Raw genomic sequence first — 25,943 nt, 5'->3', positions numbered from 1 at the left:
CCTACATTAGAAGTTCTGCTCCACAGGCCATCCCAGTGGCAAAGTTAATGTGAGCCCTCAACATAGTTAAACAGTGAAAAAAGGTGCTGTCTTCCAGGGAGAAGAAGGGGGTGCCTAAAGTAATAGTCGAGATACGTTCCCAAATCAGCTTATAGGACTGTAAAAAGCCCAGAATTGTAAAAAGTTATGGGGCCACAGATAAATTGTATTTTTGGCCCATTTACAGTGCTGGACTGAGTCATATTTTAGTCATGTCTGGAAACCACGGTGCCATTACAAGGTCTTCCAGTATCGTAGCAGTTGCAGTGGTGATAGGCTTCTAAGCTATGAATGCTGTGAACAAGGTCTGTCTCAGAGCAGATAATACAGAGTTTATTCTCCATTCTGTGACCACATGCTGTGCCAGTAACCAGCATTTCCATGCCTGCTCAGAAAAAGGGATATTACTTCCGGGCACAGTAAACTGCACCACTAATCCAAGCCTGTTGTCTCATGAGACAAGCCACTGAAAAGAGGGAAAATGCCATGTACACTGAAGGTAACACACCTGTGTTGGCTTTCCAGGACATCTGTGTTGAGTTGTACGGTGCCTTGCAGGCTGATAGTGTTTAATTAGCTGCTTTTGCTCTGGAGCCTGGCTTACGGCTGTTTCCTTATTGCGCAAGTCAAACAACACAGTGTGGGAGAACACCCCTGACAATAGCCTTCGTAATTAAAGGTCATTAAAAGCTGTCAGTCAGGGTGTGAGGTGCAATGAGAAATCAACAACTTTTTGCGTTCACCCTTGCCAGCCCCTCCTCTCACCAACAGCAGCCTCCAGCCTTAGTCTTCATCACCCTCTTTGCCCTTTCCTCTTCCTCCCCCTCAAGCAGCCAGAGGTGGGGGATTGAGCTGGCCTTTCTCAGCTGCCAAAAGATGCATGGCGTGGCCACCTCAAGTGCCCAGGGAGCCCAGGGCGCTGCCCTGACTGCGCACTGCCGGCTCGTGAGCTCTCGGCACCCCCTTTTGCCAGCTTCCCTGGGCAGGGAGGAAGGCAGAGGGCCAGGAGAGGGAAACTTCTTCCCTTTCTCCCTTCCTCCCTGGTGAGGGGTCTGGAGAACAAGTCTTATGAGGAGTGGCTGAGGGAGCTGGAATTGTTGAGCCTGGAGAAAAGGAGGCTGAGGGGAGACCTTATCGCTTTCTACAGCTACCTGAAAGGAGGTTGTAGCAAGGTGGGGGTCGGTCTCTTCTCCCAAGTAAAGGCAATAGGACAAGAGGAAACAGCCTCAAGTTGCACCAGGGGAGGTTTAGACTGGATATTAGGAAAAATTTTTACACTGAAAGGGTTATTAAGCATTGGAACAGGCTGCCCAGGGAAGTGGTTGGGTCACTATCCCTGGAGGTTTTTAAAAGATGGGTAGACATAGTGCTTAGACATATGGTTTAGTGATGGGTTTTTTCAGTGTCAGGTTGATGGTTGGACTAGACGGTCTGAAAGGTCCCTTCCAACCTAGGAGATCTATGATTCAGCTTGCAGGTAGTGGGTGCCACCGATCTGGAATAGCCCAACAACTGTGAAAGCTGGCGGGCTTGGGGCTGGGAGGGACTCGCACAAATGGCTGAGCTGCTGCTGTCACATAAGAAAGACATGGCCTTTCTCACAAGGACGGGCAGCCTCAGTGGCAGTGGGATATGTGCATCCGGTTAAAATGGTCATGGCAGTCGGATGCCTTACCCTCCTGTATAAAATGAGAACTCTGCTGGTATGTCCTCTACATAGTCTTCAAAATCTAGCTACAAATATTTCTGATGAGATGCCCTTGGGCGTAATATTTTTGTTTTTGTTTTGACTGTTGCTATTTGTAGCTTCTTTTCCTGTTGTGTTGCAGTAAGAAACAAAATAAATATGTGCTCTACTTCATCATCCACCTCTACAGAAGTGCTCTTGGGTTTCATAGGGTAAGGAGAAGAACCGGTAGGGTAGACCCTTGCAAAAATATAAGTGCGATATTGTTGGGATAATATCAGATTGTGGCAGAAATAAATGCGAGATGATCATACTGAGCAGGGTAACCAGTAACCGTGTCAGAGGTGTGCGTTAGCATTTCTAACCTCTGAAGAGGTTAGGACTTCAAGTACCTGCAATTCAGTAGCTGTTTTGTCATAGTATCTTGGCTCTAGTTTAAAAAAAGATAATATGAATTATCATTTGAGAAATTGGAGTGCTTGCTACCTGACAAGTTGTCAGAAAAAGTATACCTTTAATAGTTTGCTTTGTAGCTTGTTTTTCACTTCACTGGTAGTAGTAGATGAAAATTCATCTTTGTATATATACATTATTGTGTAGAAGGATACTACTGAAAGCTTCTTTAATATAATGCAATGTATTGTGTAGAGCCAGTATTAGAAGATTTTATATCTATCTATATATGCATAGATACAGAGGCTTTCAGATTGAACTTTCAATATTGACTCTGTTTTTTTTTCCTTATTTTGAAAGCTTGGTTCCCCCATATTAATGTTTCAGTAACACTACTGTTTCATTATTTATGTAGAGAGAAAAACAACCAATGTACCTTGTAAGTAATATGACCTCAAACTATCTGTTTTGGTGCTCCTGAAGTAAGGTTCAACTCATTAATATCAAAAAGGATCAAACCCAAGAGGCAAAAGATTAAGAGAGAAAAATAAGAGCTGTAGACGACCTTGAATTATTGAAATTTAATCAAGAAGGCAGAGATATAATGCAATTACTAGGCTTTTGTACCTGCAAAGTCTCCTTTCAGTCCTATTTTGATAGTCCTGTTGGATAGCAGGCCTTCTGCCAGGTCACTCCACAGTAGGAAAATGCCATTTTATGTTAAAAAAGAAAGAAATCAGTAAAAAAAAAAAAAGGTTTGGAAACGTAATTTTGATGTTGCAAGTGATACATGGTCAATATTCTTTTTCTGATGGTTACTTTTGCTCGGAGAGACTTGCTTTCTCCTGGATGAAAGAACGCACCAGGCCAATGGGCATACTTGTCAAACATTTTATTTGTCATTCACACTAATTATGATATTGAATTTACAGAGGAAACTGTGGTACAAAGAAAGAAAAAGAAAGAAAGAAAGAACGAAAGAAAGAAAAGAAAGAAAGAAAGAAAGTCTTCATTAGAACTAACGCAGCAGTCCAGCTGCTCTGTTTGCTAGTTGTAATGAATTCTCCCGTGGTGCTGGATACAGCCATCCCTATGTACAGCAAGAGTCTACTCTGATGTGGTATCTAGAGACTTCCTGTAGTGGGGGAAAAATCTACTCTATTCTCTTGTCCTATCTGATTCCAAAAAAACAGCGGCCTCCCTCCCCTCCCTCCGCCCCCCCAAAAAAGAAAAATCCCCTGCAATCAAAAACAAAAAAGCAAACTTCCAGAACCTGGTAGTTTCCCCTTATGGAAATGTTCAGCATGAAAGTGTCAAGGGAAAATGTGACTGTTCCAGGATGCTGCAGCATCTGTTTTGTAAACATAGCCAGTAAATGCTGAACAAGCACAGTCCGATGCCAGTCTGATAGGAGCGCGTCTCCCGCTGTGTCCTCCCATCAGACTTTACCACGCGGCCACCTCAGACTGAAAGTTTAGTTTTTTGTTTTAAAGAAAGATGTAGCTGTCAAACCCAGAATACCACAAATAACCCACAGACTTTTTGCACGTTCATTTCTCCCCTACCACAAAAAAGTGAAGAGTGTTGAATAGAGACCATGCTATAACTGTTTACAAAAGTGAATAAAATGTAGTTAATCTTGAAGCCTAAAATAACTAATTCGGAAAGAAATAAGTCTCACTACAGTATTTAAGCAAACACAAAGGTAAGTTCATTAAAAACACAGAAAAATGAAAAAAATGCGGAGTAATTACAAGCACTAAATATTTTGCTATGAAGCTTTTGAAATCTATTTACATACATAAATACAAGTAACTCTGTTGATGCAACCCTTTTAGGACAAGGAGAAAAATGCCAAGTGATTGGTACTGACCAAGCAAGGTTAACAAAAATAAAATACGAAAATGTTACGATGCAGGAAAACAAGCAAGTGTTTTGCTCAAATAGAAAAATGATCCACTTCTCCTGAATCTTCAAATACACCAATGGAAAAGGTCACCCAGAAAGCAGTAATGAATGTTTCAAGAGTGCAGGCAATTCGGAACACTCTGACAAAGCCTGTGGGCCATTTGGAGGAAAGGGTTTTTCTCCTTTCCAGCAGATAATTTGGCTTAATTCTGCAAATCAAATCCTCCCTAGCAGGGATGCACTCTGCATCCGCTTCCCCCTTGCACTAAAACTCTGGTACATCGCCCTGGAAACGTAGCAGGAACTCTTGAAGTGAGCATAAACATTGTTTTAGAGCAAAGAAATGGGCCTTAGAGCAAATGAGAGCTGGGCCCTGTATTTACTTGGAAATTGTTTGGTATAGCTGCATCTGGACAACGAGTTGTGTCTTGTGAAAGGAACACACAAGCTGATAGTAAGGCCTGCCATTAGCTGTTTGGGTAGGGGAAGGTATCTAAGGCACTCCGCTGCCTGCGCCTTGAAAACAGAAGGACAACGGTTCTTTTTTGATTCCATTAAGCTACCGGGATGATAAAACTGTATAAATATATATATATAATATATATATAAAAATATATACTTATATACTATAATTTGGAGATGTGTGAATGGGGAAAATGTTTTATCCAAGTGTCCTCTTTCTGCCTGCTATGTGTTCTTAAGATATGACATGTGAGCATTTTTACAGCCTTGAAGATCTTTGCTGTCCATAGCGGGACAGGGGATAGCTACAAAAATACAGATTTGAGTAAACTGTGGTTTCTCATAAGCACTTGTGTGAATACACTGAGACCCACAGTGACTAAACAGACTAATTGGAAAAGATAATGAACTTAGCTTTTCCTCTGTAAAGAGGGTGCAGCTTTGTGCTGTGCTTGACATACACCGGGAGGTTAGACGCAAAAAGTGTAGTTGCTGGTAATTATCGCAAGTGAGGCACTGGGAAATCCCAGGGTTTTGTTAGGTGTCAGTAAAGACACAGGGTAAGCGTGGTGACCGGTTCTGCAGTTCCTCCTCCTATTCACACCAGGGAGAGTAAAATTAAACTTCACCTTTAGGACAAATGTAAAGAAATTAGGTGTGTAGACATAAAAAATGGTCGGTTAGCTCTAATCTCCAGGCAAAGATATGCCGACTCCCCGTTCCTGTGAATCCCTGATCTTTTAATTTCAAGAGTAGTACAATACTACGGGCTAAAAGGGGCAAAGGGCTTTAGCAGAAAGCAGTCTGTGGCAACAGGTCTGGGAGTGTACTAGCCACATCAACCTCACTTCTGCCACTGGGCTGAGGTGACCCGGCCACAGCAGCCCTGCCCTCTGCAGTGGCATCTGGCTCCTCGGAGGTCCTCTCCTCTCCCTCACTTCTGGGTTCATGCTCACATTACTATGCACTTGGGTGGTCCAGTCACAAGGCAGATGTGAGAGCTGTAGTAAATGGTGATTTTAATGGCACAGCGACAGAGAACATGTAAGATGGATTCTGCAACAGAGCTACTGTTTAGTGAAGAAGGACTTTTTTTTAGGCTACTGAAGAGGTGAGATTCTAACTATGTAAATGTCACAGCAGGTAGGCTCTCTGTATGTCTGTATTCAGCAAGGTCTCCATACTTCCAAAATATATTTTTAACTGTTCTGATATAATTTCAGTGTTTTCTGCCTTTTTTGTTAAGAGCGAACTCTAGAAAAGGATAAAGGATATTATGCTAAATGAAAAGCACACAGCCATGCATGTATTTTAACAGAACCATTTTGAACTTTTGCTGAGATCTCTTGAAACACTCCCCATTTTCTGCACAAAAATGACCTTATTGGCAATGTAAATTCTTCAATTTGTAACTTTTCAATACCAAAGTGCTACTGCATCTGACTTAAACAAAGAAGCAAAATCATATAAAAAAAGAGAAAACTTGAAAAACAAATGGTTTTAAATAAGTCCAGCTGTTTTGCTGCCTGCAGCCAAGGATCTTTTTAATTTGAATCCTTTTAATTTTTTTTAAACATCAAACACTGATCTGAAGTCCTGCTTTCAAATACTCTCTGAGTTGACCTGCAATTGTTTCACTCGTTTAAGAGGTACATTAAATAATAATCAGCTAATTTGGAACGCACACGTGTCAACATCAGCAGTTTGCAATTAATGAGTAGTACAACAACTGCATTCAGACCAAACCCTCAAATAAAATAGTGCCATAAACTTTACAGTGACATCTGATATGTTTGTGCTGTAACGATGGGCAACGATGACGACTCTGTATTAACATGCTGTTAGTATAAGCCTTGCGTATTTGCTACAGGACAGAATATTGTGTGCACCAGCTTTAAAGACCCTTCCTCTCCCCTCAGAAGATGATGATGGAGGAACCGTTAAGGCCCCGTCTTTGCTAGCCTGCTTTCCAGATGAGCTAGACAACCCTGTCCAGTTCGAGTTACTTTGTGATGCACGGACTGATCTATTTTCCAGTGCACTGGAACGTGGCTTTTGTACTGCGCAGTAATCTTGGCTCCGCTGAGCCAGGAGCAAATCTCACACCGATTCCGTCGGAGCCAGGGCTGCACCCTTGCCATGCCATCTGCGTGTTGGCGCTCGCTTTTGAAAGACTTGGAGGCCTCCACCGGCACTCTCGGGAAGCCCAGGCAAGCTCGGGAGCAGAATGGGGCTGAATGGGGATGTATTTAGTTAGAGAATATTGAGTCTGCCTTATGAAATGTGCACATCCTGATTACTGACCCTGAGGGTCACCACAACCGGTGAAGAAGTGAAAACGAGGAAGGAGTAGGGAGAGATGACTCCACTGGGTGGGAAAGCACAGAAATTCACAGGGATTTTGGTGCCTGAATCATTCCAGTGGGAGCTGGGCACCTAAACGCCTTTGAGGATCTGAGCCCAGTTAGCTGAGTAAAATGAGAGTGAGATAATTGTAAACAATATTTCTAGGTAATTAGGTCACTTTACCCATCGTTATTCCAGCCTTTTTCAATGTGATAAATTTGACTTTGGCTGCTACCAAAAAAAGGCAATTGCTGATCTTTTTTAATATAGGCATATTTAAATAATAATAGTATCAACAAATAAGAAAAGTCTAAATATCAAGCATAAATATCAATGAACTCATCAAACTAGTACAGTAGTTGAAAATGACCCAAGGCTGTAGCCGTTGTATTTAAAAAAAAAAAAAATCCAAGAGAAAAAAGTTAAATTAACTCATTGAAAAAGGGGCTGATTCTTTCATTTCACAAAGCAAGAAAGAAGCAAGCATGATTAAAACAAAAAAAAGAGTAAAATCTTTCTTTTTGCAATTTATAAGGTGCCAAGAGAAATAAAACAAATTAGATGCAAAGCAGGATGAGCTGCATCCTAAAAAAAACAACCCCCAAAACAACAAACCCAAAACAAAACAAAAAAACCCCAGCAATAAAAAATTTCCATATTCTTTGGAATATACAACATGGTTTAAAAAAAAAAAAAGAAAGAATGAAGTTCAACATATAAAACCTCTCATTCACAGCATTGCTAAAACAGAAGCGTTCACAGTTTCCCTCTGGGAATCTTCCTATACCTCCTTACGGTTAATATGTCCAGAAGATGCAGTAAACTCACTAAGTTTTTTTTTTTTAGGTATTAAGTCTTAAAAATAGAAGTGAACCGAAACTCTCTTTAGGGCTGTGGAGACCTTCAAGCACAGGCAGGTTAGAAAGCCACAGGCCTGGAAACAGACTGGGTACTTTTCTACCCACCCTCGCTACCTCTGGACCACCAACTCAGGCGTCCTCCTTTCCAGAAGCTCAGCCTTTGCTGGAGCAACGTCGCTTCGCCAGGGGCTGGCTAATACACGCCACCGCTCCTGGGAGCACCGGCTTCTGGAGGGTTTCCTTCTCAAAGTGATGTATGAAGATGGCAGGGCCCATAAGCAAGATGGGTGTTTATGGGATACCTACGGGCACTGGGAAATGGAAAACACGTTAGTCCTGGCCCATAACTACTTAAAATTCATTCAGTATGGTCGCCACACCGCTTCCTCTAGCCTCGCCGTGGTGGCCATGTTAGTGGGGGAGTTGCTGTGGCTCCCTTCTGCCTCGACCACCTCGCTTTGGTTGGGGAGGTTGGGGTTGAGGAGCGTCGATCCCGTGGAGGCGTTGGTGCAGGGGGGGTGGATGCGTGGTGGGGACCGGTCTCCCCCCGAGATCATGGAGAACTGATAGGAGCCGGCAGAGGTTCCGTAGTAGAGGTGGTAGGAGGGTGAGCTGGTCTGGAACGGGCTGCCTTGGGCCTGCGACGAGCCAGGGTAGGGAGGTGGGAGGTAAGTGTGGTATCTCGTGGCTGTGGACATGGCAGACATACCAATTCCTATCCCTGAACTGACGGGCGTCGGCGTGTAGGTGAACGCTCCCGGGTAGTGCATCCGAGGGTCGGAGATGGAGGGGAGCGCCGAGAAGGAGCGGTCGATTCCCACCCGGGGGTCACTGAACGCAGTCAAGTCAGAAGCACCTGGTGGGGGGAGAAAGGAGACAGAGAACTGTTGAACTGTCAGAACAGAGGTTCACCTGTTCGAGGCGATAACCAACAGCCACACTTTGGTCTATGGTTAACTGAAGCAGGGATGATACTGCCGGAACAGAGCTATCCCTCACCTGCTCTCCATGCAGTCATCGTGGTGCTCACGGATCCAGATGTTTTGGATAAATTTCAGTAAAGCAGCAATCAAAGAGGAGTGCCAAGCTCTTGCCCTGTTTTGTATGTGTATGTGTTTGCCCTTAGAGACCGTAAAGCACGTGCAATTATTGACGCTTCCAGAGTGTCCTTGTCCTCAGCGGGTGGATGGATGGGTGAGGAACAGGGACACAGATCTCAAGCTCCTTGCCCAGCACCACTTGACTCACCAGGGACACTGATGGGACCTAAATATAAATTGTCCAGCTTTTGCATAGTCTCTCCTTGCACCCAGTTTTATTTGCTGACTCAAATGAGAAGCTCCGTGGTGCAGAGATTGTTCTTCGGGTACACGAACCTGCACAGCGGGGATTTACACAAACAGGCTCAGCCCAGCTGTCACCACTTAGGAGCACAGTTCTCCACCAACTCTCAACGCTGGTCAAGATAAATCAGATTCACTCAAGGTCTTCATATCTAGATCCTCATATAATGTCTACATAATTGTTACTAACTTCTGAATATCTTGGCTCTAATGAGGATGTAAAAAAGGACAACAATAGTACTGCCTTTTTAAAGCAGAATGATATATTTGGGGGTTGGCCTTTTTTCTTCCTTTCGTGTGTGCTAGAAGCCTTTCTCATCCTGCTAGGCGAAATGTTTTATAGGACAGTCAAATCCTGCTCCACTTTGTCTGACAAACATGGAAGTATGCCCGGTCCCGTCGCCTCCTTCCCTGGTGTGCAAGGATTAAACAAGCGGAGCAGATAATGGCCTCTTTAGGAAGGATCTTCGTCATGACTCAGATTAATGGAAGGTGTCAGTCCCTAGAGTTGGCAGCTATGCATGATTAAAATAACAACAATAATAATTAAGAAAAAATCTTTCCAGAAGACAACTTCTTCTGTCAGACAAGGCGTGGAGTCTGCAGAAGAGGAGCCATGCGCTGAAGGAAATACTCATGAGAAGAAGCAGAGGGAAAACAAAAGCTCTTGGCTCTGACCAGATTTAAAGCTAGAGCAGACACACTCCAGTGCCAAGTTCTGAAAGCTCGTCAATGACACAGCCAGCACACTTTGATGAATTTCTGTAAATTTCTTAGAAAAGCTCTGACGCACGCTGTATGCTTCCTTTTTGAGTTTGCCTTACATTTTTTTCTGGAAGATTAATGGGACCCCTGACCACATTTCCTTCCCCCAGACCTTTAGATTTAACGTGGCAAGATACACTACGGTATGGAATGGCTGGAGCTTCAGAGTAGCTAAGGCTGAAGATGGCATCTGACAACCTGCCAGGTTTTAAATGGTACGTTCACACCTCATTCCTGAGAAAGAAATCAAACTTCTTGAAACTTCCAAACTGCCTGGACCCATCACTTGTCAGATGAGGGTTTCTTCTGCCCAATTTGGCAAAAAGCAGAATAATGAGATTTAATGTCAAGGTGTTTCAAGTATTTCCCATATCTTTGCTTTTTCTTTTGAGGCACCGTGTCTTTAGATGGAAAGGCCTAAAAAACCCTAAAATTTCCTCTGTTCTGACAAGGAGAAGTTTCTTAGATAGACAGCAAGTGTGTGTGACAGTAAGGGGATTGGGGAGAAAATATTGTGAAAGATTTTTCTGGGAATACTGAATGACATTTAATATAGAAGTAACATTTTGGAAGCATTATAAAAAAACACTTAAGATATGTAGAGATCAGCCCACATGTACAAAACCAAGACAAGAAAGAAAGAATGCAGACATGTGAACGAAGCTCTTCTAGGTTCCTTCACAAGTCATGGAGAAACTATGCCTGCCCCAAGGTGAATCACTGTGACCACGGGCACAAAAAGCACCGACAAGCCCTAGTGCTGGTGCTCTACCTCCATGCTCACCGTGTGCCGCAAAAGAAACACAGTGTACAGTTACTCCACGCGTACATGGCTATCTTCTCTTAGGCTGTGCACTCCTGGGGGGCAGCCGCCATGGAAACCTTTGGTGTTCATACCATGCGTGCCAGAATAAGGGCCCTGGTACGAAATGACGATGTTTGGGCACTACAGCAATGCAAAAAATACTGCATTTTAATGCTGAGTGCGTTCACTTATCAGAGTGCAAGCTCAGTCGCCACACTGGTAAAGGTAAAATGTGATTAACATCTCCGTTCAGTCTGATTCATGTGTCCACACCTACAAGTACACATACATCAGGCACCCCTGTATAGGGTTTGACAATCAAAATAGCTGATAAACATTGATTTCAAACAATTCTGTCATGAAAAAATACTATTCTAAGTAAAATACTTGATGAAATAAACTTTTTTACTTGAAATTTTCTGGTTGCTATGAAGAAGATCTTTTTTCGTCCTTCTCCGTTTTTGCCGTTTCTGCATTTTGCCAGGGCAAAGGGAAGGAAACACAGGGGAAAAAGCAAAAAGGAGTCTTTTCATTTTAAAAGAAGAGTGTGTCGATGAAGAATAAGAATTTTTATTGATTTTTTTTAAAACAAGAAATTTTCTCTTTTTTTTTTTCTGAAAGGTTTCAGGTATTTTCATCTCTCTCTAAGATGTAATTAGCAACCAGGCCTAACAAATAATTTACTTTTGTTGGGCATTGTCCCTGTGACTCTTTCAAAGCAGGCGCTATATGACAACAATAGGACAGGCTGGAGCACGTTCAAGTGATTCTCTCTGATCTTAGAAGAAGCCCTGAGTATTCAAATGAGAGCAATATGTGCAGCCAAAGAAGATATTTTTGAAAAAGCTGTGTGCAAATTTGAATTATATGGCTCTCATTCATTTTAAGAAAATTCCTGCTCTTGAACACACCCATATTGGTTCAATATGTGTGTGTTAGAGTCAGCAGATGGTCAGTTGAGGATGGTGGAAACCAGGGGGGTAGCTTTCACTTCCACGCTACATTTTTATGTTGGCTTGTAAAGCTCTGCAGTACAATTTGACGAAGATGTAACAAGACAATCCAGTGCAACCCTTAAAATGTCAAACCCCACCATCTTGCCGTCAGTGTGTCCACCCATAACCTGCTGTGCTCTAGTCTGAATTTAGAGCAAGGGAAGGAAACAGAATTGAAATATCCATGGCATTCATTTCTTGGCAGATACCATAGCTCTTCAGCACTCCAAACTATTTTTATAGTTCCATACATCTTCAAAGTGCTGCTTTCTCCTCTTTTTTTTTTTTCCCCCTTTTTTGACAAAGATATGTTGGGCCCCAAACCCTATTTCTTGACTCTTCGCCCAAATCCCAGCAAAGCCTTGGAGAAGGCTTGGAGGGCCCGCAATAGGCTTCAATGCAACTGGGGAAAAGCTGTGGCAGCATCCTAGGACATGGCAACCGGTTTGCGTTGGAGTCGGCCTTGAGGCTTTGGTGAGGCCCAGTGTGAGGGGACTAACTTTTAGGTACTTACTTGACAGCCGGCTTGAGAGCTCTGCGGTGAGGGATGACATGCCGCTCGCCCTGCCGGGTGATATTGGCGTGGCGGGGTGCACGGAGGGGGTGGCGATGGAGCCCAGGTACTGGTAGGACTGGTCGTAGGACCACGGCGGAGATGGCTGCACTTGCCTTGTGTCTGCAATGAGAAAGAGACCTATAGGCTGTTTTGAATGACAAAACTTTGCAATCAAATATGTGAACCAAACCACATGGTGGAAACAGAAACTTAAATGCCAAGATAATTACATTTCAGTTCCATAATCCCCTTTGTCAAGAGACCTTCAGATGAATTGCTTTCTAAAATATTATTTGTGCATCTGTGAGTTTTGATGGGTTGATTTTTTTCTTCTGAAGCTTTTTGATGCTTCACATAGACAGTGGACAGGGAAAAGCGGTCAGGGAAAAGCAGGTTAAGCTTTCCAAGGTGAAAGACTATTCATTGCTGAGATGCATTAGTATTTCAGGCTGCGTGTTGGCAGCCCATTTAGCCAAAAAGGCATGTCTTGTATGGTACCAAGGAAACAAAAATACTGAACTGTGAGTGCTTCTGTGCAAGTGTGTAAGGAGAGAAAGAAAAACAAGATGAAAATGTGTGTGTGCGTGTGAGAGAGACAGAGATGGAGAGTGAAACTAGTGTCCTCCAGAAGGCAGACTCCTAAGTGGATGAACAGGACTGGGGAATTAAAATTCCTCAATCTTTTGAAAATCCTAGGCTTAATGAAACGAACAGGTATTTTTTACGTCTATTTTGAATACGCTAAAATACAGAAGTACAGTTCAGAGTGAGGGGTCCATCTACTAGCAGCGGTTGAACTTCAGACACAGCAAGCCTTACACAAAGTCTGTGGCACTGCTAAGCGGAAAATGCAGACACCCTACGAGTACAGGCTTTCTGCAGAAACTGCTGCTTCTTGGAAGCAAAATCTCAAAATGCACAGATGCCTAAAACATTTACAGAAAAGCACGAACGTATTATTTTCTAGCCACACGACTAGTTTGGCTGACGTTTGAAATCAGAGATGCATGGCAGAGAGTTGGTCCAAGCCAGTTGCACCAATGCAGAAACAACTCTTTTCTGCTCATTTCATCTTTGCATATGAAGCTGGCATTTTTCAGTGTATAGAAATGTCTAATTTTTGTGTAAATCAAAGTGAGAAAGATCCCCCCCCCCTTACCTACCCAGAACCTTTTTTATTACTTTTAGTAAAATCTTTACTGTTTTCTTCAGCTCTAAGAGCATTCTCCTGCAGTTTCATCTAGCTAATTGTCTTTTTGAAAAAAGCGAATGTTGGATGAACTGCATTCAGATAAAACTGGTATCAGCATGGAAGGGAAATTTCCCAAGTCTGAGATGAAGACTTTGATCTTCCATCAGCAAGACCATCTGGAAATTATTATTGTGTTGTGCTTTATGGAGATGAGTTTTACATTTTGTTTGTTTCATCTGTTTAGAATGAAAGATTTATACAAAACTCCAAGCTTTAAAAAAAATAACTAGTGAAGTCACTTGCAGAATAAACTGAAGCCTTGTAAAGATTTTTCTGCTGAGTAACATACTCAAACTCAGATATTATTAATATTTAATTTTTTTTTCAGGCAGAGTTCCTTAGAAATAAATTCAGTTGACTCATGCTGTTTCAAAAGCGACATCCAATCAGATTAAAGGGACTTCAGCAGAAACAAACAAAAAGACAAAGGCACAAAGCCTGTCTTATTCTGAATTACATCATCATCTCCTTGTTAACGTATGGTCAGTGTTTATTAAAGAGGACAGGGAGATAGACGAGGGAATCCAGTCTCCAGGGGTAGCATTAGGATAAATACCACAAAGAATCGGCAGAGCAAGCGTTGTAATGGTGCGGCACTGCGTGTTTCAGTTCTAAAATGGGGTTAATGAAATCATTACTCCCTTATTGCAGCACTCATTCCCATTGATTGCAGTTCAGCAATGTGGCTGAGGACTAGAACCATGGTATGTGGGCTGGAGGGATCCCAGCCCAGGGATGGAAAGTCCCTCGGCCAGTCCTCCTGCCTGGGGAGCCCTCTGTGTTCTCTGCCAAGGCTGATGCCACAGGTGACAGAGCCTCCCCGCTGTCACCTCTCTCTTCAACACTGTCACTGCAGAAGCCACTGAACCCCTTTGGCTGGAAATGTTTTATCACCTGCTTTCAGGTGCCTTGTCCTTAGGTCTTAGCACTGCAGAGAAGAGGAGAAAAGTCTGTCTTCGGGGTGACCTGGGCATTGCTGTCACCCAACCTTGTTTTTCAGGCTGAAAGGGGAGAATGTACTGTCTGTTTTCTCCTCTTAGAAGCTGTCATTGCATGGCGGGGCAGCTCTGTCTGACACTTTTCTCCTGTTTCTTACTTTACTGTCTCTCTTCAGGACAAGAGACATGGTTTTGTGCTGTACCTTGCCCAGCAAGGATCCTGGTCCGTAAAACAGTCCCAAGTGCAATAAACACATGAACGACAGTAAGAAGATGCAGAAAAAGCCACCACAGTGGCAGAAGAGGAAGCAAGACCTTGTCATGGATTTACTAAACACTGACAAGACTAAACTGAAACACGGTTTCTTTCTTTTAGTGCTACTAGAATTAGCTTTGTGCTATGTCCCAACTAGAAACCGGATGATGGACCAAGTACGTGTCTAGTAACATCCAGAAAGAGACGACCAAGGTATCTGACCTGCCTCATCCATTTGCTGTTATTACTGACCTCTGGGGTACTTGAAACAGTGGCAGACAGCCCGAGAGACCCCCATTATTAATCTCCTCATCCCATTAAGTCTTTCTTAAGTGAAAGTTCAAACTACCAATCAATTTTCCGTCTTGGTACCTGTATTCCCAATCCCTGTATTTGCTCTTAAAGATCGGCTTTTTGACATTAGACTGATTAACAAGTTGCAGTCTATTCAGTGATGTTAATATAGCGCATTATATTATATACACGTATTAAAGCAGGTTGTGCTGACTAACCCCAGGCATCACCTCCAGAGGTTTTTAATAAGAAGTGGAGAAAAGTATCACTGTAATAGCATTTTTATGGCAGCATTTCAGTATCGAGAGGCAGATTCAGCTCCCGGTAAAGGCAAGGTTTGCATTTCCAGCAGCTTCAGTAGGATCTGGATTAGGGGCCTCAAATAGCATTTTATTTTTGTGATATCTGCTTTTCTTCAGCTTTCAGGTTACCTGAAATTAAACTGGAACGGGTTCAAATTTGCCACACAACTAAGCTCCTCAAAGAGATGCAACAAGCTCTTTCTGAATCCACCTCTTTTCTGCTTTCAAAATAAAGAGGTGCACTTCTCAGAAGTTTGTAGCTTGGCGTGGGGAACTGAATGTGTGGGTTCGTGTGGCTGAAGTTAATTTGGTGAAAATATGCTGCAAATAAACGGGAGTTGCTTCACAACTCAGAATATCTGTGAAGAGATTTGCAGGGAGAGCTACTTCAACAAAGGGAAATAACAGGGCTTTGGGCCCACACAGTTTTAAAGCCAAACAGGATTCCAAAATCATTTAAAAGCAGATCAAAATAGCACGAAAGCAAGGAAGTTGCTCCAGTTGGTGATCTGTGCCCAGTCCTCCCTGTATTTCTCCCATTAGCAAGTACTTTCCATTTCTGCTTTTTACGGTGTGAGAAAATGTATTTAAAACATGAAAACAGTTATTAATTGCAATAAAACACTCCAGGGCGAGAATTATGGTGCAATAATTCACACCTTGCTGTGTAGTCATGAGCTCTCGGCCTCTAGCCTCATGCCTAACAAGCTATTAAGCAGAAAGTATTGAACCACCTTTCGTGCCTCGTCATGTTTTATTGCCACGAAAAGGTTGCGTTCGGCTGGTTTTTAAAAAGTTGTAATTAAGCTGTACAGATGTTGCATAATGTTTAATAGTTTAATGATACAAGCTCTGGGTAGAGGCTCGGCGAAACAAAAATAAAAGGTCTCCCCCTTTCATGATGCTCCCCTCCGGTCCTCCAATTTAGCGTTTCCCCAGCCATTTTCGCCGGGGAAAATTAAAAAGCCTAACCCGAGAGGCGGCCGGGCGGAGGGCGGTCGGTCTCTCCTCCCGCCGGGAGACGCCGGGGACAGGAGTCCATCAGTAGGTGGCGGTGGAGACCTTGCAGAAGGCGGCGGCCGGCGCCGGCTCCGCGCCCCGCAGCGCCCCGGGACCCTCGGCGGGGCGGAGGCAGAGCCCGGCGGCCGGGCTGCCTTCGGGACCCGCTGTCACATAACCAGCTTGAGGAGGAATTTTCCCCGGAGCCGCCACAGCCCTTGGTACGACCTTTGCGAACAGCTATTAGTCATTCCCACCCGGGATGCCGCCAGCGCTGTCTGAGTGCAGGGCTGCGCTGCGCAATCACTGCGCAGAAGTGGCATCTCTCTGGGAAGCAGCTCTGGGCCCAGTGGGTACCCAGGAGAATGGGTGCACAGGGGAGATGTATGCGCCCTGACCCAAAGATACCTTCGCCCAGCAGAACCGGCACGGTTAAGCAAGGCCAAACAAACACCTGCCAGGCAATGGAGTTGTCCTAGTGTGACGCAGGGCGTATTTTGGCTTCCAAAGTTGTTCCTGATAGTCAAGTACAAAAAGAGAAGAACTCCCTTTGTGCTCAGAGCATGGAGCGAACGGGTCAATACCTCAGACAAAACCACAGCCTATCTCCTGAGCTTGCACAGACATCTTCTGCCTGTAAAACTGATCCTGAGCGTACAGGATGCAGAAATCACCGGGACATATTAGACGTGAAGTCCTAGGATGCTATTTCTATGCGGTTCTTTTTCAGAGGGGGTACACGCTTTAAAATGTAAAACAACACCCCCCTCTCCCTCCAAAAGAAAATGCTGTGATGCTGTCAGGCACTCAGAAGGTATAAATCAGCAAGTTTCAGGGGGGCTGTGGTCATTCATCGGACCAGCTCAGGATGTTGCTTGAAAGGATAGCAAAAATGTCTATTGCTTCATCATTTCTATATAACAAATATAACAATCCATACCAAGCTGTCTAAAAAGAAAGCCCCCCATAAGATTTTATAGTGTGATCCGAAAATAGGTTTTTTTAACCGTATTAAAATCTTTAAGCTGTGAATTCAAATCAGATGACAGCTCCCACTGCACCTATGAGCCGAAAGGAAAAACGGATGCGCGTGGCTTGCACCAGGCTGGATCCCGTGCACCTCCGAATCTGTTTTATGCCCCTGGAGCGCAGGGAGAGACGGTTCTCCGTGTGTCACTGCAGGTCAGACACTGCTGCCTGCTCCCAGCCAAGAGGCACTGCGCAGCCAAATCTCGCTATGATACAGCATGTTCCTGGAAGCTTCAGAAAGGAGCAGCAGGATGTGAGTCAGGACGCCGTGGCGTGAGGCGGGATGGCGGCGGAGCTGGCAGTGGCCCGGGAGGGAGCAGGTACGCCTTTGAGTCAGCCAGGCTGCCCGCCTTTGCCACCTACCCCTGCCTGCCGGGCTGCGCTCGCGCATCCGCCTCAGAAATGACACCTGCCTGCTTGAAAATACAATTACCGGGACAAAGTACCTTCTACAAAGTGATTTTTTTTCTCAAGGCAGGGTAAGGGGATACAAAGGACTCAGCCCGGAGTACAGAGCAGCTAATTAGCTACTACCTATGTCAGTGAAAATCCCCCCATCCTCGGCACAGCCAGATGAAGATGAATTGCGAAATAGGCGCTGCTGTTGCCAGACTTTTTTTCTCAAGTTGCAAAAATTTCTGTCAGTCATACGCAACAAACCCCGAAAGTCACATAGCGTCAAGCTTTGCAATTCCTCCACCATCCTGGCAAGGACTTTAAAGGCAGCAACTGGCAGAAGACATGGGGTGAATGAAAGCTGGGATTAGTTTACTGGTGTCAAACTCGGAGGCAGACAAGAGAGAGTCAGATCCTTAACTGCTTTGAAAGGCTTTTCAGAGTCTGGGATTTGCCCACCCCCCGCCCCCTCCCCTCCCTGGTCTGATTTGCTAATCTTTCCAAAGGGAAACAGTTTTTATAGTGTGTCTTTCCCTTCCTCTGAGTGTAAGGCAGGAATGGTCTTGATTAGACTTGTTCATTCAGAGAGTGTCTTGCTTAATAGAGGAAATGGACCATGAGCACAGAAATACTCCGCGTAGCTTTGTGCTCAGGAGAAAGATGCCGCCTGCCTAAAAACTTCAGTCTTCCCTCCTCCCCCCCCATCCTTTCCCAACATCTCTTACGTGCCCATCTCTGACTCTTCTTCCCACTTGCTTTCTCTCATTCCTCCCTAGCGCCAGCAGCTTCAGGTGAAGGTGTGAGAAGCACAAGGGACTGTGCTATGGTCCTGCTTGAGTCTGACCCAGGCTCTCTCTGAAGCAAGGCATCCGGAATGACTCAATCTCCCTCCCTCACTCGGGACCCAGCAAATCCTCAGCCTAATGCAGCACCGTGAAAAGGTGTGTCATCTCCCGGCAGCTGAAAGAATTAGTCAGTAGCTTAAATAAGGGGGACTTTCCAAAGGACAAGTTCATCACTGGCAGCGGCAGTGGCAGTGGCAGCAGCCGCACAAGGCTGGTATTCTCATACCTCTCAGCGCTGGAACATGAGGAGCTGGAAAATTACAGACCAAACTGTAAAATTCCACCAGCAGCTACTTCACCCTGCAGGGTGGTTTCCCTCCGTGTGCCAGGCTGTGGAAACCACTGTCACACCACAAAGCCACCTCCCAGCGCAACAGCTGGGAGACCTGCAGGTTTCACAGAGGTGGGTGAGAGCCTCTGATTTGCCCCCAGGGAAAGTTTTTCAAAGCCGTCTCATTTCCACTGGAAATTTATAGGAGATGAGTGTTCGCTCCTCTCCGTGGCCTTGAAAAGCCCCTTTTAGATTGCGAACAGGTGACAGGACTTATTCTGGTTGAGAACAACAGTGACAGATATGTCGTGTGTCTGGAAATTTTTAAGTTGTTGGGGGGAGGGAGAACCACCCAAATCCCCAGCTATTCTCTTGAAGAGAGATCTTTGGCAGCAAACTCCCGCCTCAATGTTTGCTTTCATTTTATTTCAATATTACTGTGGTTTTGTGGAGTATTGCAAAGGCTAGAGAAGTTCTAGAGGCATTTTGAGCCTCTAAAAAACCTCCTGTGGGATAGGAGAATGAGGGAGTTTCTCCACACTGAGGCATCGCGCTCTTGAGAATAAAGAAGAAAAATATCATCCTCCAGCAGAAACCTTTCGAAAAGCAGTTGCTGAGGCTGTTTGTTCTTGCTGCGGTGCTTAGCGTTGACGCAGAACTTCCCAAAGCATGCTAGGTGCTGCGTGGACGTACAGGAGGGTACCAGCCCCTAAGGAGGATCAAGCGTGTAGTATAGAAAACCATGGCAGACCACAGACAAAGCGTGGTGTGGTCAGGTGCTGGGGTGCAGAGCACAAGTTCTGCTGTTCACTCCCCTTTGCATTCAGTTCCTGCACATCTGGTCTTCCGTGTTATGTCGTTTCTTTTAAACGCTGCACTAGAAAGGGTCTTGGGGAAGACAATCGTGCAAGTCTGCCAGCGCCTTTGAGGATATCAGTCCTCCAGTACTGAGTTAGTGACAGTCTGGAAGCCTCGCATGAAGATTTTTTGCTAGCTTTTCTGTAGAAAGAGGTGGCATGGAAGGGAGAAAAACAATTGAGTGCATCCTCATGGTTTATTTGAATTTCCGTCACTCTTTTCATGTCCATGTCAAGAAAGCCAGTGCTCCAGTGATAGTAAGATGCCTGGAGATAATATCAAAGGCAGCAGGAGAAAGCATCTGTTCTAGCCGTGTATATTTTGGGGATAAAAGGAGGAGAAGTGTGTATTCCTTCAAGTTTAAAGCTGCCTTAATGATCTGCCTAGACTAGCAGAACCATATATGCACAGCGCGCCGTAAAGAGACAACAAGTAGCATTTTAGTAATGGCAAAGTGGCTGTGGGGAGGGGGGGGTCCCGATAAATCCTCTCAGGTCTCATTGCTAACTCGGTGCCAGAATCAGGAACTGCAGACAACTCCAAATACCGACCTGTGAAAACTCTGATTTCACAATCAACATATGTGCTGCCCTAGCAGGTTAGTACATAAGCTGCTCAAATGAAATATAAACCATCTCTCCTGAGTAAGCACACTCCTTCTGGGCTGGCGTCACCGCTGCTTTGAAGAACATGATGGCATTATGGGCAAACTGCTAAGTCTCTGGGTGCCAGTGACACACAGAAGTTGAAAAGCTGAGTTTTGCAAATTAAGGATGCATTGTTCTTTGTCTTCGGAGGTATGAGTCACCCTGGAGAGCTGCAGTTATTTGTTCAAGAGGGAGACTCCATTCCACCACCTATCCTCCTCTTCCCTCCCTCCCCACATCAAGAAGGAATGAAGCAAAAGAATTCAACCTTGACCTTCCACTCTTTTGGCTCCCCTGGAGGAGACACGCCGCCAGACTCCATGTCGCTGCAGTGTTCTCCCCTATCTCTAAGCGTACGGCTAAAGCACAAACTGAAACAGTGAGGAAATCAGGGACAGATACCACGTGGATGTCGGTGGCGAGCAGATTTCATTCACCCTCTGTCCCCTTGTGCCCAGCCTGGGGGGTGGCGCCGTGCAGAGAGCCCCGTGGCCCGGGTGGAAGGATGCCAGTACAAGCACGTACATGTGTGTACATGGCGCATACATATGTGTACGCGCATATACACTTGTCTACTTGTTGCATGGCACTGCGGTTTCCTTTGGCTTCTGAGGCGCCAGGGAGAGAGCAGGTTGCGCTGCTGCTGGTGACCCGCACAGGGACCAGGGGGTGGGACCTATTGGGAGAGTTACTGCTCCCTTACCCACCTCGGTAAATCCACACCTAGAAATCACATCTCTCCAAGTCTGGAGGGGAACTGCATGGGGACTGTGGCAGCTTCCCCTGACCTGCTGCCACAGTCCGTATGGCAAACCCTGCCGGGCCAAAGGGCATCTCTGTTCCTGTCCCACCTGTCCCCTCCCCAGCTTCTCTCCTCTGCTGCTCTAGGTCCTAGCTACTGCTCTCCTCTTCACATTTCCCTGAGCCACATTAGTACGTGATCGCCTCCCAGCTAATTAATTCCCTGGTCCTCACACTGCCCCCTGAGGAAGGGTATTATCACAACCCACATTTCCTCAGGCGGAGAACTGATGTGCGCAGGAAGCGAGGCTCCAGTTCAGCAGAGCACTCGGGGCACAGGGCTCAGCGCTCGGCTGAGTCAGAGCACATGTGAATTACCTGATGTCACCCCGGCAGGGAAAGTTCACCTGTAAAAACAGCTTGGGGGAGATGTATCTACTTCGCGCCAGTTAGCTCGCATCCTGAAAGCAGCCTACCTGAAGCGTAGGGCTCAGGTGGGGTACAGTGCTCACGGAGGAGCAGGTCAATTAGCCCATCTCACTACCCTGCTGATGATGAAAGCAGCTGCTTTCAGCCTGCCTTGGGCAGGTATACCATGCCCTGGAAACACAGACGCAGAACTAGGTTGTTAATTGTGTATAAAATGTACTGCTGTTCTCCTGGTGTCCTGGCTCTTGGGGCAGGATTCATCCCACCTGAGAGATCTACAATGTAGGTGTCTACCTCTGAGCTACTTGTCTAGACTCTAGACTTTATTGCCAACAGGGTAAAACAGACACTTGTGGGGCGCAAGTTATTTCATCCTAAGGGAGACATCTAAGCCCAGCCAGGCGGGTGAATCACACCCCTTGAACAGCTGTTTCTCTCCGCGATCGCGAAGATACCAGATGACTCTGTCAGACGGAGACACACAAAACACGGATGTCTAAAGTTAGGTGAAATGAATCCCAGCCTGGTTACACCTCCAAAGTTTCTTTTTCATGGGGTGGCGCAAGACCAAAGAAATTGGCGAGATGTCTCCCGGGCCAGGACCTGGAAGTCACATTGAGTCACTATTTGCAGACGTAGGATTACCTGCACCTTCCTTTCTAGGGCAATAACCTCTGTGCCTGTGGGCTGGACCTGACCCTGCTGGTCCTGGCAGGGGATTGCTGATACCCTGGTGCCCAGCCCCAGAGCCATTGCCCGAGCGGGACTCTGCCTTCGGGTGTTCAAATGTCACAGCGAAGCATTTCCTTGCTTTGTGCCTACATTTCAAGACAATTAAATATGAGGCTGAAAGTTCCTGGGATGGGCTATTCCCACTGGAAAACCAACGCCATGAAAAAAGGAGCAGAGTTGAATGAGGAAGTCTCTGCAGTCTACCGGGAGACACGGTGATAAAGGAATGACTACAGCGTGGCCTCAGGTATCTCACAGGTTTCTCCTGATGATGTGAACTAATTACTCCATATTAAAGTTCTTTAGCCTGCAGATAAACAAAAAGTCCTCATCGATCTCTTCTTTTACACTTTCAGCGCTCCCTCCTCTTTTTCAACATGAAAGCAGTGGAAGAAAAAACTTACTCTCTGGAGTTTACAGTCATTTTATCCACCACAAAACACTGACCTTGATGTGAACTAATTAGGATTGCAATAGATTATTAATACGAGTCGGTAAGGTGGAGTTTTGTCAGTATAAAAGAGGCCTTTGAAGATAACAGCCATTTACACTTTCATGATCTCATCCCAAGTGCTCAGAAGAAAGCCTATAAACTAATAAAGTAGAATTCATCTAGGGGCGTTCTGCACACACAGCGGAGTATCACCCTCCAAACCCTTATTCAGGATGGCAAACGAAATCTGCTTGGATTCTTTTAAATTCCGACACAAACCGGGATTAAAACAATTTTTGGTAATAAGCGGATCTCTGATGATCTAAAGACAGACTGGTTCATTTTATTGACTTAGAGAAAGTAAGTGACATATCAAATGCAACCTTCATACTTGAACAACTGAGGTCACCTTGAGAAAAATGATACTGAGCCCGGTGGTATGAAACCTCTCTCCAGAGTGCAGCTTTGATTTACAAGGTGAAGTAAGGTCTTCTTCATGTGAACATACATTTGTACAGTCAGTTTGACTTAGAATGATGCATGGATTTTTTTTAAAAAGGAGGTAGCTCAGAAACTGTTGCTCGTTATTGTACTAAACCAAAACGGACTTGTTGAAAACTCTATTAAATGATCTGCTCCTCTAAACTGTCAAGCTGGTTTTGAGGAGATCTACAAAACCGAAATGGAAAATGAGTCAAGCCCAGAAGTATGTGCTGAAAGCCCCAACTCACTGGGTTGTCAGGGGCATTCAGTCCAGAAATACATTTAAAATACCATTTAAGAAATGCTTTGCTTCCTTTACAAAATCCCTTGGCACTTGCTGTGTAGCTGAGGAATGCAGCATCCTGCCGCGCTGCAGCCATCACCGATTCCACCCGACCTATGGCCCTGGCGGGTGGCAGCAGGACGTCTCCCCTGGCTCCCCCCTGAATCCGAGGGGCTGGAGGAGCACAGACAGAGGAAGAAGAATTAAAAGGAAGGTAAAGACTCATCTCCTTGTTCAACCCTTCTCCGTAGCTGTGGGAGCAGGAGCGCTCAAGACATGCACTAGGTTCAGTTCTGCTTGCGCGTCTGCTCTGCCGGACATATTTAAATGTTACCCTGATTGATTTCAGAGCGAGCTAGACTTAAATCTGAAGGGCAAAAAATACAGGCGGCACGAGTTTTGAAGTTTAAAGTGCTTCTCTCTTTAGTGCTGCTGAAGATGCCAACCAGAAGCTCAGCAAAATCAACACGCAGAGAAGCTGTCGCAGGGCTGAAGCCCTTGCAAAGCAAGGTGCGGCAAATGAGATCCCTGAATAAATCGGTGAGGGGCTTTGAAAGGGCAGGGCTCAGCCAGAAACACCCTGGACACGCTCTCCCCAACAGGGCAGTTGGGAAGGGGGTCACCCTGAACAGGGAGGGCACGTCTGTGCCACCCATCAGGGCAGCGATGCCCGGAGGAGACCCGGGAGGAACCCTGCCGATGCCTCAGCTGCTGTTCACCTCCCTGGTGATGCCCCTTCTGCTGGAGCTCTTCCTGCTGGGGACTTGGGACAACCTGGGACAGTTTGGAAACGTGCACTGTGGCCCCAAGTTTTGTGTACCTACGTCCCGACCGTAATTTCTGGTTTGCGTGCAGGTGGGTGCTAACCAGAATGGGTGGAGTAAGGAATAACAACGTTGAAGGAAAAGTTGTAATCCAGTATAGAAAAGAAGTGTCAACACATGTCAGATGTTGCAAAATGGCCCAGTGTGGAAGAAATAAAGTAATTCCCAGTATTAACTAACAAACAGCTGTTGTGTTGCCAGACTGAGGAAGATGTCTTTTTGGAATAGGAAACGCGTGATGTTTTATACAAATAACAGCTTTGTTTCACTTTCTGTATTAAACATCTTAAAAATTAACCTTTAATATGCTAAACACTCCTGAACGGCTTGAAAAGTCTAGCTTGCTATAACCTCTTTTCAAATTACACCCTGTGACTAGCCTGTCTGCTCAGAAATAGCATGTAACATTGCTGTTCTGTTCGCAGTTATGAACCTGTGAAACACTGACACATCAAAAACTTTTTAGAAACTTAGCTAAACACAGCTAAACTCTACTGAATGTGCTGAACTGAGCAGTTTCAGACAAGTGTGGCATGAAGAGTAAGATCACAAGTCATCATTATAAGCAAAGGGAACTTTTTCCCGTTTAAGAAACTACTCAAGGCTAAAGATAATCGTGATATGTAAGCAATCAGATGTTAAATAATTATTGCTTTCTTTCCTAATGAACACCTGTGAGACCAAAGACATTTACATTTAACGTAAAAATCCCATGTGATGGCAAGAAACAAGGTTATTTTAGGTTATAGATTGTTGGCTTGGTCAGGGAAAGAAAAACTTCAGAAAGTGCCCTAACGGAAACATTTTTTATGTCTCATTTTTACTCTTTTAAAAATTGGCAACTTTATGAAACAATACATTTAAATTCACCAAGAAATTATATATTTGCTGTTGTTGTTTTGCAGTTGTTGATATTTCGGAACCGCCAGGGAAACCAAACAAAAAACCCCTTCATTTATTTGTGCAGCTCTTTAATGTGTTTAAATTAATATGCTGTATTACTCATTTTTTCCCCAACGTGATCCCAAAATGATCGCTTAGCTGCACTCACATTAGTCTCTCCTGCCAGTGAATTAAATATGAAATGGTTTATTCCCCCATCCTCCAGCAGCTCTTCCCCCATCCTCACATGCTCATTTAGCCAGTCTGAACTTACAGATAAGCTGATGATGAGACACTAGAAGGCAAAACCAGACAATTACCTAGGCAAATGTTTGAAGGATTTGAGCCCTGCGGCAAAAATGCTGTTTACTGAAGACTGAAAGCGCCATTTCTACTTAGTACAAGCCAGTGTGTCTGAACTCAGCAGTTCTGGATAGTGGCCACCAGTGGACTCAGAGCAAGGTTTATAGGTGCAAGATAACATCATGCTCCCGTCTGCATTTCATCACCGCAGGGCCTTTTTCTGTATTCCTAAACAAAGGCATGCAAGTACCAACAGAAGTAGGCTTTACCATCTGTCTTTATATTTACTCATTACATAGTTAATCATTTATTTTTATGCTGAAGACCACCCCGACAAGGCGCAAGGGCAGATCCTCAGCTGGCCTGGCTAGTAGAGCAAGGCCAACTCACATCGGCTGAAGAGCTGCCCCTTGGTCTGCTTCTGCACCTTTCAAAACTCACTGGATACGAGCAGGGTTGCAGTGCCTCACCCTCTCCTTTTCCCCTTCCTACTTTCCTCCTCAAAAGATGTTTTGGGGCAAAGAAGGGGGACTGCACTGACAGTCAAGGTGAGGAGGAGAGAGAACACAACACTGTGTTGCATTTCA

At 45.0% G+C, this 25,943-nt stretch overlaps 1 protein-coding gene across 2 annotated transcripts in view; it reads right to left on the bottom strand.

Annotated features, from left to right (window-relative positions):
• Positions 1-3,004: 3,004 nt before the first annotated feature.
• Positions 3,005-25,943, bottom strand: part of RUNX1 (RUNX family transcription factor 1) — a 175,042-nt gene continuing 152,103 nt past the window's right edge. For both annotated transcript variants that reach the window (XM_063345868.1, XM_063345879.1), the window contains 2 exons: positions 12,118-12,279; positions 3,005-8,551 (listed from right to left, as the gene is read on the bottom strand). In XM_063345868.1, coding sequence (XP_063201938.1) covers positions 8,058-8,551; positions 12,118-12,279 — 656 coding nt within the window. In that variant the 3' untranslated portion in view covers positions 3,005-8,057. The remainder of the gene's footprint in view (positions 8,552-12,117; positions 12,280-25,943) is intronic.

The sequence above is a fragment of the Chroicocephalus ridibundus genome, chromosome 1 (genome assembly GCF_963924245.1).
Source record: "Chroicocephalus ridibundus chromosome 1, bChrRid1.1, whole genome shotgun sequence".
Classification (NCBI taxonomy): Eukaryota; Metazoa; Chordata; class Aves; order Charadriiformes; family Laridae; genus Chroicocephalus; species Chroicocephalus ridibundus.
Note: the sequence above shows the minus strand (reverse complement) of the source record. Positions and strands in the feature narration are given on the sequence as shown.